This window comes from Myzus persicae, unplaced genomic scaffold (assembly GCF_001856785.1).
Source record: "Myzus persicae strain clone G006 unplaced genomic scaffold, MPER_G0061.0, whole genome shotgun sequence".
Taxonomy (NCBI): Eukaryota; Metazoa; Arthropoda; class Insecta; order Hemiptera; family Aphididae; genus Myzus; species Myzus persicae.
In genome coordinates this window covers 116,985-132,037 of record NW_019102277.1, presented here as the reverse complement: position 1 = coordinate 132,037, position 15,053 = coordinate 116,985, and the positions used below count along the sequence as shown (strand labels likewise).

General features: G+C 29.4%; 1 protein-coding gene across 1 annotated transcript; it reads right to left on the bottom strand.

Annotated features, from left to right (window-relative positions):
• Nucleotides 1-12,984: 12,984 nt before the first annotated feature.
• Nucleotides 12,985-14,232, bottom strand: LOC111031722 (pollen-specific leucine-rich repeat extensin-like protein 2). Its single transcript, XM_022311783.1, has one exon. The coding sequence runs from the start codon at nt 13,832-13,834 to the stop codon at nt 13,241-13,243; it is 594 nt and encodes a 197-aa protein (XP_022167475.1). The 5' UTR covers nt 13,835-14,232; the 3' UTR covers nt 12,985-13,240.
• Between the last annotated feature and the right edge of the window lie 821 nt (nt 14,233-15,053).

Sequence of the window (15,053 nt, the reverse complement as noted above, 5' to 3'; positions counted from 1 at the left end):
ACCGTGAAGTGTATTTTTGTTTTTTTTTCTTCTATCTATAATTTAATAATTTAATAGGGTCGATTTTCTGAACATGTTTACTGATGCAGTGATGTGCTTAAAGTTTTTTTCTTTAAGAAATAAAGATGAGAACTGTATAAATAGTTATGTATATAGGTACATGGTATGCTAACCATTTAACTCACATGAAATGTTTAGTCTTCTGGGTATTCAATACTGTATGTATTTTTATTTATTCTTCAAGAATATAATGCGTAACACCATAGGCATAATCCGAGGGGAGGGGGTAAGGAGGGCAACTGCTCCTTCAGATGTTTAAACGAGAAGGAAAATAGAGTAATTTTACCTTATAGATTTTTAGTCTTACTACAGACTGCCACCACCCCCAACCACAGGAATTTACCTCACATGGACATATTACGCCTATGTGCCCACTGAAAGGGCATGAGTTCACAATTTGAAATAAAAATGAGTTAAATAGTTAGTAGATGCAATATAATAATTATAATACGTTTATCTCACGTAACTAAAATATCAATACATAATATGAATACTTATATATTTTTTTAATATTTATATATTATGTTCAAAATCGTGTACTTAAACATTATGATATAAAGCTACAAAACTAAAAATAGTTATTAGAAACATCATCTAACTATAAATGTAATAAGTAATGCAACAGTCTTAAAAATTTGTTGCATGTTTATATTTTGTTGTTGTAGTAGGTAGTAGGTACCTATATAATCTTTTTTGTAAGAAACTTGAAATAGTTAAATTTCTAATGGAAATAATATATTGTATATTTTTGGACCGATGGGTCCGATGGGACCGATGGGCTGTGTTAATTTGTTGTCCATGGTTGGTATTTTGATATTAGATATTTGTCTCGTGTATATCACGAACCGTTATATGTATTTATTTGATTATTATCGTGGGGAAAATTATTACTAAACATATTATTATCAGCCATTATTAATTCGAAAAATATTTATTATTCATCTTAAATTAACTTTTCTTTCTAATATAATTTGTATATTTATAAAAATAATGGTAATGGTACAAATGGTGTGCGGAAAATAGAAAGGTAATAAAATTGAAATTTGAAATACGAGGTTAATTATAATTATATAATTCACCTAGGTATACACTATACGAGTAGGAATTTGATGACGATTTAAATAAATTATTATTATAAATTGCGTCTTTTTTTATGTAATGTAGCTAGTAGTATGTAAAAATAAATCTAAAAGCGCTCAATTAATAGCAACGTCATGTTGCTACTTGCTAGCATATATGTGTGTGTATATAACCTTCTTAATGTTTTTCATTTTATGACGTATTTATGATTTGTAAATAAATTATTAATATTGTTAAAACAGGTTGACCTGTTAAAAGCGTGGTTGCAAATCATTTTATTTAACCAATCAAATCATTTTAAAAATGTTCTCGAGACCACAAATATAATCTAAAAAGGCAGTTTTAAGTAACTTTAAAAAGATCCCGTTGTGGTCAACTTGTTATATGTTGCCCAATTAAACCAGAAATTAGTTAAATTTACCTTATTAGCTAAATTATTACAGTTTATAACAATGAAAAGTCATCGACACTTTTTATTTGTAGTTTTTATGCCATTTTATTTTTTTTGATAAATACAATTATATTAAATGACGGCACTGATGAAAAAATATACAAATTGTACCTTTGTCAAGTTTATTATTACTTCTTTAAGAGTTTAATTATAAACTATTTCACTATAAAATATTACAAAACATCATAAATTCAATTAAACTATACGCTTTAAAATTGTACGGATCCAAAATTGTTTATTTAATCTTAAACTGATTGATTAGACCTACGATGACCATGAAACGTTTTGGAAACCTGTCCGGTGAGATACAGTTATATGGGCGTAGCACTTAGAGCTGGCAAAACTATATAATTATGGCATACGCTTTTGAAAGTAATTCTGTAAATTGTTACATTCAGGAAACTATTTTTATCAAATCATTATATTCTACAATAGCTAATAAAGACAAACGTAAAAATGTACTATATACTTTTCAAAAAACTAGAAAAAACGGGAATTTTCATGCAAACCCAGTTTTTGATTTGGTTTTTTTTTTGTTGTAACTCAAAAATTAATAACCCTAGACATTTTTTCTGAAAATTCATAACAGCATTTATTATTACTATACAAAACAAGGTAATATTTAAATTGTTTGGTTTTTTTTTTATCTATACATAGAACAATTTTTGTTTTTTAGTAAAAATTATTGAAAATGTAATACAAATTTCTCCATAAATTGTTCATATTATAATAATTCAAAAATATCTAAAATACATGGTCATTATTTTTTTTTTTTAGTGCTTATTGTTCAAATGTTGACAAAATTGAATATTCAAACAGAGAAAAACGATTTTTTTTTATTTGTTGTAATTCAAAAATATTTGTGAGAATTTGAAATGTTTGCATATATTATTATATTTTACTTTACGCAGTGTCCTTTCAAAAAATAAAGATTTATTTTATTTGAAGCTATTGCCTATGTATTTATATTTTATATTGTATTAAAGTAATAATTATAAAGTACATTGCTATAATTGAATATATAAATTTAAATATATGATAAAATATAGTTAATTACATCGACTTCCAGGCTGTCTGTGCTTTGAACTATCTTTTGTGTGCAATGATTTATCATTGAATTAAAATTTAACACATCCATTATAATGGCGAGGTACACTCTAGTATCGAATTATACTGTTCTACAGAGTGGGTAACTACTTGTTCACATTTTTTATATGAATTGTTATTATTATTTTTTTTATTTTTTTATTCTTTAAGAAGATAATGGGCCCTGCTGAACATTTCAGTGTGGAGACCCATGAGTTTACAATTTTAAATATAAATTCTTAAAATAGTTCATGTCAATTAAATAATTACAATTTGTATTAAACATTTCTCACATAACTAAAATATTAATATGGATAAATACATAATATTTTCATTTCTTTGTTTATATAACTAATATAATATTATAATTTAGTATTATGCAAATAATTGTGTACTTAAATAATATAATGTAATAGTAATATAAAACTAAATTTGACAGTAATTACTACGAGTCTAGCTAATATAATAAGTAATGCCGCAATCGTATACATTTGTTATAAGTCTATTTATTTTGTTCTTGTAATAGTCAAAGTGTATTTTTTTTTTTAAGAATCTTAAAAGAGTTGTTATGATTAATTTCTTAAGGTAATATATTGTACATTTTTGGACCAATATATAAGTATGTGGATTGTGTTAATTTTTTGTGTACAGTAGGTCTTTGATGTTAGATGGATATTTGCCATCTAGTATTATGTTCGTATTCAGTTTTAAAAGTTAGGTTATTTTTAGTTATGCAAAGTTTCGACGTTTTATAAAATAATTTTTTTGCTGGTAGTACATTCATATCATTGTGTAAATATTTTGTGAGGTGTTTTGAGTCTGTTTTTGGAATAATTGTTAATATTTTATCTTCTACTTTGTTTAATGGGTCAATAATAGTTGTATCATATATAATACGTATCATAATATACTATGACTTACTAGCTGATGTTTATAGATATCCATTTTATCGAATCATTATAATTTAAGTCATTCAATACACAGTCACTAATTTAAATTACACGATGACACGAATCAACGCACGATTAATGTTTTTAAAGTTTCCGGCTTTATAGGGAGTGTTTGGATAACAACTGAAGCCGCGATGAAAAGGTTAAATCGTTCGAATTGTGGTTGGAATAATAATTTTTATAAAAGGGGCAAAATTCTAATTTGAATAACCAAACTCACAAAGTCGAAACAAATTACTCGATATTTCTGTTGTTCATTAAGTATTCAAATGATTCACCGTTGGTCTTTAGATAAACATTTTCATCGACTTTTAAGCTTAGCTATGTATCTTCTTTTGTGTTCACTTGTTCGCACGCACACACACACACACACACACACACACACACACACACACACACACACACACACACACACCTCACATTCACGCACACACACAGTTTTTACAAAGATATTTAAGTGTGCCCAGAGCCACAAACAAGAAATAAACCTGCAGCAAAAAGGAATAAGAAAACAGGTACCTATAAATTATTATCCGACCGCTAAACAGTTGGCATTCAGCCAACTTTTGAAGTAGGGTTAATATACAGAGCGATTCACCAAGAATCACCCCCCCCCCCTCCCCGTGTCTATTAAAATAATATGAATTTGTTCAGATTCAATTTTTTTGAATTTCTAAATATACGTAAGTCATAAAGACTATATTTTTGAATACTTAAATTTGTAGGTATACCATTTGGGGATTGATCCTATGGCGATACAAACTTCATTTTTCCAAATAAGAATCTGAACCCTTTTTATTGTTAATTGTTGAGGAGATGATTTTTTTTTTAAAGTTTAGGTATATAAATTTAAATACAAGCAATTATTTCCACGATAATATGTTAGTAGATAATGGGATGGGGGGAGAGGGGGGGGGGGTTATAATGATTTTACAATTAAGACTTTATAAAAATATTAACACAAATTATAATAAATGCAAATTAAACTATCTAAATTATCGAATGAAAACACACTTTCAAAAAAATCGCCTGCTTAACAATTTATGGTAGAAAAGGTTGGTCGTCGTACAAAAAAAAATGTTTTTACTGCTTCAGGACACTCGTAAAGTAGTAAAGAAAATTTGGGTATTTAAAAACAATAGTATTAAAATATAATTAAAAATTCCCAAAATTAGAATTCAAATAAATGCATTATCAAAGGATAAAAAGTGGTGAGCATGCTTATTTATCTTCCTGTATATTTGCACTGTCGCATTTATCGAAATATATTTTTTGATCGTCCTACAAAATAACTAAATGAACTGGTACATCGAGCCAAGTATACTTGAGATCGTGGTACGTTAATACTGTACATATTTTATGTGTGTGAAAAAAAAAAATATTTTTATTATATTAAAAATCCGATTATCCGTTAGGCTGTTGATCATAATAATACCAGTTTGATAAATTATGCATACATTTGCGAGTGCGTTGTATAAGTATGATAAAGACGTATGAGTACGTATTTTAAATTGTATTTATTTATTTTAAAATTGTAGGTAACAAATAATTGTGTAAAGGTACGGTTTCCCTGCAACGTCAGACGCGAGAACAGCATGGCTGCGTCGGACGCGGCGTCTAGACGCGACCTACGTCCAGACCGGTAGTGACGCTTGACGCTGCGTCCAGACGTTGCAGGGAAACCGTACCTTCAGAAGATCACGTTTACTCTATCAGTTTAAATATTAGAGTGAATTTACCTGTTATTAAAACTAAAGGTAAGATTAATATGGAGGGCATATCATAAGCTTTTTAATTATTATAATTTTAAAGAGAGTTATGAGTATTTTAAGATGTACAGCAATATTTACAATTTTAAAATACTCATAACTCGTTTTAAAATTAAAATATAATAAAAAGCCCATGATATGCCCTCCATTATAATCTTACCTTTAGGTTTAATACGAGGTCATCTCACTCTAATTTTTAAACTAACAGATCTAAACGTGATCTGCTGAACGTACAATTTGATATGTTACCTACGCTCTTGTAAGGCGGAGGCAACATGCATTTATAACGCCCTCTTAATCTTTTAATAACGTTGGTACAGCTGTTAGTTCCCTTCTGCAGCACGATTTTCACACCTAAACTATGTATTGATAAATCCAGTAATTTAATTAATGTTTCCAATAAAAATTGTTTTTTTTTTTTATTAAACTTTATGCATTTTAAATTCGTTAGTAATTTATTTCATCATAGACTAGGTTTTAATTTTATAACGTAAGTATTTGGCACATAGTCTGTTATGATTTTATACAAGGTGGTTAGATATTTTTTTAATTTATTTTTTAAGTTTCTAACATGGATATTATTCATATAAGCTATTAACAATATGAAACAAAATCAATTATAATTATGACTAAGACGAAAAGAACACGTGTAATGCTTATACAGTTACATTTTTAAACCCGTCTCAATATTGAAGATGGGCTTTTATTAAAGAGACATTATTGTAGGAAAAAAACATTCCCTACATTAATGTAGGAAAAATTGACACTTTGAGTGGAAAAAGGTAATTTAAATAAAATCTGTCACACCAAAAACAGAGACATAATATTAACGAGTAGGTTAGGAGGATTCTCATTTCCAATGTATGCAAACCTTTCAAACATTTATAGGATAGCATTTGAATAAATAATATTGAATGTCATAGCTATTAGAGGAGCGAACAAAGTATTAAAAAATAAATACATAAAAAAATCATAGATGCGGGTTCTTATCACAATTATTAATAAATATTAATAATATATAAGTCATAATCACCGTGTTTTTTCAAGCGTACCTGTTGTATAAGTTCAAACATAAACGATATTAGTCAAATTAAGTCCTTTTTTGTAAACATGTTAACTATTTTTTCGTGATCTGTATGATGATAAAATATTGTTGGATATAACAGTTTCAAATGTGTGTAATACTGTAATAGGTACGTAGGTATGCATTTCATGACCTACGATTATGAATTCAATGGTTTTAAGATTTATCACGAAAAAGTGATTATAATATATGGTTTTTACGGAAAAGGGAATCCACCAATAATTTATGATTTGGTGGAAAAATGCATCTGGGAAAAAGAAAAGGTACACTTTTGACGGAAACCGGCTATGCCCCACATATTATGACATAATGTCCTCTCCATAATTAGGTTGGGTACAGTAGGTATGGGCTGTTATTGAGCCTCAATTTTGATGGAAATGTTAAGGTAGCAGGTTGTGGCTTGTGTGTAACCTGGATATTGTGACGACGACATCAAGATTGATATTTAGAGATAGAAGCCTCGGCTATGGAGAGATGTTTTTAGATATTATTTTATGTCTGGAGGCGACAGATTCTGGAAGGTTTTTCTATTCCAGCATCCACAATTTATGAAAGTGATTATTTTAACTGTCATAAAGACTCGGTTTTTCAAAAAATATTAATGCTGTTAGAAATATTTGTTTTACGTAATTTGAAGTCATACAACTTTATTTTTTAATATTTTTTGTCGTTCTTGTTTAATTCGTTTTTACACTTTTGAATAATCTGACAGCATATAAATTTTTAATTTCAGACTAAATTAGAATATTTTTTTGTATTTTAATATATTGTGAAAATCAAATTAGGTATCTAAATTAAGTATTAAAATTAAGTACCTTTTTAGAGTTTAGATAATTGTAGTGACACAGGGGACCTGTATCAATATTTATATAATAAATAATAAAATAAAATAATTTTATTATTTTAAAACTTAAAAATTTTTCACAACACATTAATCTTTTTTTTTGTGTAATAAAAACCTATTTTTATTTTAGAAATAAGACTCCATAGTTAAATTTTACTTCTCTCGAATGAAACTATAATTTATTCACAAATAGAACAATGTAGTACATTATGTTTTATTAAAATATATAAGTTCTAATTTTTTTATTAAAACCAATAACGAACATTGATGAAACGATGTGATCATATTTTGAAGAGATGGTTACAAATTACAATACTATTTAAAATGAGAAACAAATATACGATTGCATATACATACAATTTAACACGTATTGTACCTACTTTATACCTTTCACAATAATAATAATCTCATGTGTTGGAAATGTGTGCCAATTCGGTTTTAGGTTTTTTCTATTATTTCATTGGTATTTTATTTATCTACTATCTGCCAGCCAACCGAATGACCTACGAAGGACGATACTGACTTTCAGTCAACAGCACACTGCGAGTACACCTCTATCATGATTCTTAGAACAATTATATCGATAGAAATAAAATATCGGACAAGTAGTTTATTTGTCTTAAGTTTTAAAGTTTAGATAATCAGAGTTGTGGACCAACATTTTCCGAGGTATTCCTGCTGTACCATTTGACTCCACACATCAATACTTTGAAATATCGAAGTAAAATCCTAAAAATATTATTCTTTGAAATAAGAAGTACAAATGTATATAAATGTATGTTGTCATTAAAGAAATATTAAAAAATATTATTTTTTTATATATTTTTTTTACAACTTAAATTTTGTAAAAAAAAATATTTTTAAAGACATTAATGGATTTTGAAAATAATGAGTATTTTACCTCTAATTATGAATCACCAGGGATTGTCTAAATATACCTAGTACATATCCGTTGTAAAAAAAAACAACAAAAATATAGTTTCATACAGTAACATCAATTTTAATTAAAATCGATCTGTTATTCATAACCCGATTAAAATGCGAGTGAAATTTTAATTGAATGACATCAAAACATGCTGGCTATTACATTTAAAAACAACGTTGGCAGAATCGATTCGACGCTAATAAGATTAAAAATCGTATCTAAAAATTGCGTTTATATATTGCGTTTATTATATATTTGCATTATATTATAAATTATAATACATTACGCGGAGCAGATCAAAGGTATATTATACGGTTTTTGTACTCGAAGATATAGTATACAAACAATATTTTGTCCTGCTGTTTATTTCTGTATTATTTTACACCTATAGTTTTACTTTGTTTATAATAAGATATTAATATTCGAATTATATACTTTATTTAGGTACATACAAATCAAAGTTGTGAACAGTAGTTAATGAGTTTTAAGTAAATTTAAAGTTTTAGATGAGTGGAGTAGAGTAGGCAAGCGGTCATCCCAAAAAAAAGTGGTCCACTATTTCGCTCATCTAAACTTTAACAGTCATCTATTGTCTTTCAAGAAACATAATATTGAAATAGTTCAATTTTCTTTTTGTTTTTATCAAAATTGCCTATATTAAGCCCCTTGAATATCGTTATTGTTATATTGTTATATATTGTTTATAATTTATAGTTGTATTAATTACTGTATATGAAATAATTTCAATGTATAAAATTGCACATGAAGTAGTTTGAGCTGCCACCTCTTCTCAAAAAAGCATTCTTCATTTTTTCAATTAATTATTTATTAGTAGTTATTACATTGGTAAAAGACTATCTGATTTATTTGCTTCAGGGTTGAAATTCGAATATAATTTACTTCTTTCAGATAAATATTTTTTCTTTTACTTATAAGTTATAAGAAATAGTAACTGGCACTTGTCCCGCTTTCAGTAATATAATAGTTTAATTACCTTATCTAGAGAGGTATTAAATATAATCATGTTCCTAGGTATGATATTGTTATTTTTACTTGTATTACTACAGGCTTTAGGGGTTTTCGAATTTAATCTTCAGATCATGTGGACACAATAGTTCACGGTTAGTAGTTTGGTCATGCAAAAGAAAAAAATTAAATTGGTGAACCGGATAGGATACATAGTCAATCAATTATTTAGAGGTAAGTGGGGTGGTTGGAAAAAATGCAGACATTTTATATTAATTTAATAATATTAACCTCGCCATACGTTTTTACTGGCAAGGAAATGCATAATATTAAGTTTAAATTATAGTATCAGATTGTACCCAATTATAATACTCCAAATTACAATGAATAATATAATATGCATTATACAACATAATGTGGTTGGTGATTAATAATTATTATAATATACAACTAAAAATGCTAGCGTTTTTGTACAAATTGGTGAATTGGTAGAGCGGTAGATGTTTGAAGTAATAATTAGGGTAGGTTATTATATATACCTTTAAGAATATTTAAAAAAAAACATTTTCACTATGGTTTTTGTTTTTATAGTTATGTGTAAAAAAGCATCATGTAAAAAAAGCAAGTGGTTATCCAATTAGAAGGTTTCTATAACTAAAATGTAACTATATAGTCTATCATGATCTACGTTGAAATTATTTTTATAAAATTGTACTATGTATACCTATTATAACCTGTCCTGTATTATACACAGGATGTTCTCTATTTCTATCCATTTTTTGTTATTATAATATGCCATCGGTGCATTCTTCACATTTCTGAAATCTAAAGCACGGAAGCTTGTGGTTTTAGTTTATGGCAGTTGAATTTTTTAATTGATGCAGTATTTTTGACAATTTATACCAATATTACCTCATTACAATATTTATGCCAATATAATCAAATGAATAATTGTTTATAATTTATTACTAAGTACCTACTCTAAACTGTAAATAATAAATAAAAGTAAAATTAGAAAAACATTATAGGTTTGTTGTTTTTCATTATTTTTTTATGTGTTTTTATTGTATTATTAAAGAATTACGAAATACTAATAATTATCAATAATTAATATTAAGTAAAATTAGAAATACAATAAACTCATTAATAGATTTATATTGGGTTTGTTTATTAAAAATTGTTTGTTTGACGCTTTTATTTGATATACTATTTATTTCCTTCTATTACATCGTCTAGGATATATAGGCGCTTATGTTAATCCTCAATACTTCTATAATATAAAAAAAAAGATGAAAAATAGATAAAAGAAAGTGTAAACTAAGACTTGTTAATAATTTTGTAAATTCCAATCAAGTAAGAACGGCCAGGAAATCAAATACAATTGCTTTTTTGATTATGAAATAAAAATCATTCAAGCAAGAGGGCATTCGGAATAGGTATAATTTAACAGTGCCAAAAATAAAGCATACCCTTCAAACTATATACTATCTTACATCATTAAACATTATATTAAATATTTTACCTAAATTTATTTTTAAAAAACTCGTTGTACTGAAAAGGAATATGTAATATGTTTTCAACATTTAGCTTCTGTTCATAATATGTTTATCAAATAATAAAACAAAATAAAAATATCAACTTATTTATGTTTTAAAATAAATTTTCTTATGCTATAATGATATATTGTAAGTAGTATTTATTTTTATCTGTGCTAAGTTTTGGTGAGTACCCCCCCCCTTTTAAACCTCCTTCCAATGGCATTAAAAAAAAAAAAAAAAATTATAAAAACATTTAGATAAATGTTGTTGATGTAGAAAATAAAATTTCTTGTCAACAATAAATTTGTCATAGTATTTTGCGTCTCTGTATATTATTTTCTTTTTATTGAGCATTAAAATATTTTATCTACGATTGTAATCAACTTTTGTAAGTATTATTATAATAAGAATGTTTGTTACTACCATATTATAAACTTTCCTAATTCAACTACACTATAGTCTATAACCTTGTAGTTATAACTTATAACTCTCAATCACGTCATAGAATTATCTGCTATAATTAATCTTAAATGTTAAATGACTTATTATTATATTATTTTCACTCAGATGGTTTGTTCGTGGATATATTGTTATAGCCATAATTAATCAAATCTTAGGAGTACATATTGCATTGCATTTATCACTTGTTTTAGTTGTCTGAAACTATAAACTGATATACAAAGATATTTATAAATCCATCGCTAAAAAATGAAATCAAAGTAGACATACATACCTAGCTGATGAATACACCGAATTGGATGCGTCACAAAATATATTGTTACTCTTCATTGTTTGGCGAGCTCATATTATAATATACAGGTAATCGTGTAAAATCATAACGACTGTTACCTATATGGCTATATTAAATGGTTAATATAATTTACAATATTCATTTTTTTTTCATAAATGTTATAAAATACTGTAACTCAACTGAGTTATTGTTGCAGATATGTATTATCAAACACAATACGTATCTATATTTTTTTCTTAATTTTTTATTTGATTGAAAAAAAATATAGTTTAGACGTAAAGTATACTACTCTAATCAAACCAAATAAAATCAGCGTACGTTTGTGTGATGTGGGTTTAGAAAAATATTCAAAATTAATTTTAAAAAGTCACGTTTTAATAATAATTTACAGAGTTTGGTTTTTATGAGATTATAAATTGATGAATATCACATGGCCAATATAGATCGCAATACTACAAAGATGTCGCAGAAATATTTGTACTGATATACATTACAATATGTAGTTAACATTACCACAGAACAGGCTAGTGTAGAACGATTAGACTTTTCTGGATATTCTCGTCTCCAAATTATAAATTATAATATATACATTTTTGTTTTGAACCTATTTAATATTGTCAAATATTATTATTGCAATATTTACATTAACATCAAATACAGTCTACAACTTAATGCCAATACTGTCATATGTCTCTTAGTGAGGGGAGGTGGGGGTATTCCAGACCTGAGAACCATCTACAGATATTTGTAAGCTTTTTTTGTCACCACCGCATGTGGGCTGTACAGTTTGCACATGGAACATTGCTTGTTCCCAACACATTGCTGGGTTTTTTGAATACGTATTTTTAAACACGTTGAATGTTATTGTATACAATATGGTACCTACGTCAACACTCTGAAAATGATTTCTAAGAATCCGATTCGGCAACTGCACGAAGGTAGTGACGTCCCGCCGTAAAGATTATGTCATTATTGTCGGATGACGATTTTCACGAACGACGTCGCAGTCGAATCGTAGTACGCAAATATACGTCATATATGTGTGCGTATAATGAACCTTGAAATAGTTGGAGTAGCGCGTGTCATTGAGTGCACCAGCGGGTATCAAAACTGCAGTGTACTTTTATTATTCCATGTTTGGCCAGTCGGTAGTTCTAATATTATAAGATTTATTTTATAATAATCGTGCAGACGAGGGTCCTAGATGCATAGTAAACTTTAATGTATAATCATGCACAAGGTGCAAGCGGATATTTATTAGCTGATTTTTTTTTTTTTGGGGGGGGGGAAGGGGATTTACTTTGGATTAAATTTAATAACGACTTTGATTATTAATTGATGTACGCCTTGAAAACCACGGCCAATGGAACGTGAATATTGTATATTACCTACTGGAATGTTTGCAGAATATTCGGAAACGGCAGTGTCGTGCAGGACTTGTTGTAGGCGATAGTGATATGGCAATAAATTGTTATCAAAATTCTAGTGATTAAAATTTTTTATTTCGTTCATTTATAATTCGTCATGCTTAAACGTTTTTGAACTGAAAAAGCGTGGGTTACACTGAATATAAACAAAATATCAATACATTTATATGATATGATTATGACGTATATATTACACTTAGTAAAGGATGGTATAAACAATAATATGCCTGTAAAATAAATCGAGTAAAAATAATTGCAGTATCGAAGCATAGTGCATTCACTTAATAGTGGCGTAGTTCGGTCGGTCGACTATTTGGATTGGTCACCCTCGGGGTCGGGGAAGTCCGGTCTGCAGTTCCGGTCGGGGCCCATCCGTTGACCATCGGGGCAAGCTTTTAAAGGCACCGTGATGATGGCGCGGTCTTGGGTGGTCGTCTCCAATTTCGGTCTCGGCGAAGTCGTCACGGATGCGTTTGCCGACGACTGGTACGGATCTCGTCCACCCGGCCGTTCGTCCACCGTCGGTTTTTGCGGCCGCTTCTGTGGCTTAGATGATTGCTGTGGCTGCGGCTTGGATGGTTGCTGTGGCTGCGGCTTGGATGGTTGCTGTGATAGCTGTTGCTGAGGTGGTCGCTGCGACTGTTGCTGTTTGTTGCCCGGAGAAGTCGGAGGATTCGTCGTAGGTGGCCGCGGCGACCGGTGTTTCCCGTACGTATAGATCACCGGAAATTTCGGTAACTGCGGTTGCGGTAATTTGGTCAGTAGCGACGACGCGCCGGAGGCGGCGGTGTTACCTGGACTCGGTCCGGTTCCGCCGCCCACCGCGGCCGCACAGCTCAGCGCGATCAGCCCGACTATCGTCGCCACTGCCAACGAGTGGCGTGCGGATCTTGCACTATCCATGTCCGTCGACCGTTTGTATATTAGTTACCTATTAATGTCGTTTCTCAAACCGATTAGGTATAATGTAATACGCAGTGGATTTCACGCGCGTGCGCGGGATGAGGAGTCGTATCCGCTCTCGAGACCGGTACGTGCGACACTGTTCGTGGTACAGTGGTGGTGATTTCGCTCCGTGACAAAAAAGGTCTTTGTCTTTTCTCCTACTCTTCCGAGCAGAACTGCAGTCCGTCCCTCCACCTGAGGCCGGTTACATCGTGTCACACCACCGCCATACATTGCACCTAACTAATATTAATGTGATCATATTGGCAGCCGTTTTATACATAACGAGGTGTGTATACAGAGCGAGTGCGAACCGTACAAGCGAAAAAACGAAAAAATTCCAACGCGATAACCGACCGCCGTCCACCATGGCACACAGGTATGTGGATTATTACTATTATAATTTATATGGTTGATTATGCATGTTGGTAATGTACATTATGTTTGAATATAGGTATATATGTATAGGTAGCGTTGGTGATCATCTATACGAGTACAGCTGACTGGTCAACTGTCGTTGGCCCATATATTATACATAATTTATACAAACTTCGGAAAGCCATCTCGCATTAGTCCTTATGTAGATAACAATTATTAATTATCCGTCCTTACATTTTTTCCCATTGTTCGTTGAAATTAGATTTGGAAATTAGTTGTTTGACGCTCTGTTACTTATGTATTAAATACCCAGAAAGATTTCGGTGTATATTATAATCTCTCAACCTTATAGGTCGCTCAGACTTTTTGTATTATGCATACTATAGTTTACCGGTGCTTATCAATTTTTAAAACCCGGCGATAATTGTCTATTTCATATTTGTTTAATTATAACGTTTTAGTGATAATATAGTTCAATACTAGGTTATGATATCAATACATACATTGATTTGATTTATTATTTCATACCTATTATTAGTAATACCTATCATTATCATTTCATAATTCATTAGTAATTCGGTGAATATGATTGATTCACTGTTAGCAATAAATAAGTTCAAACTTGGGAATAAGTGTTGATAGTTATAAGTTAATATATTTTTATAAATAGTTTAAGTAAAGTATTATATAATAATAAACTATTTCTTAAAACTGAGGGAAGATCAAATTAGTACTTATAAGATTGTCAAAATGTGTGCTGTATTTTATTGTTTTGAAAACTCAAGCACCCAAGACGAGA

Bases quoted from the DNA above. Each gene is read 5' to 3' on its own strand.
- LOC111031722 (XM_022311783.1), bottom strand. From the start codon at position 13,834: ATGGATAGTGCAAGATCCGCACGCCACTCGTTGGCAGTGGCGACGATA.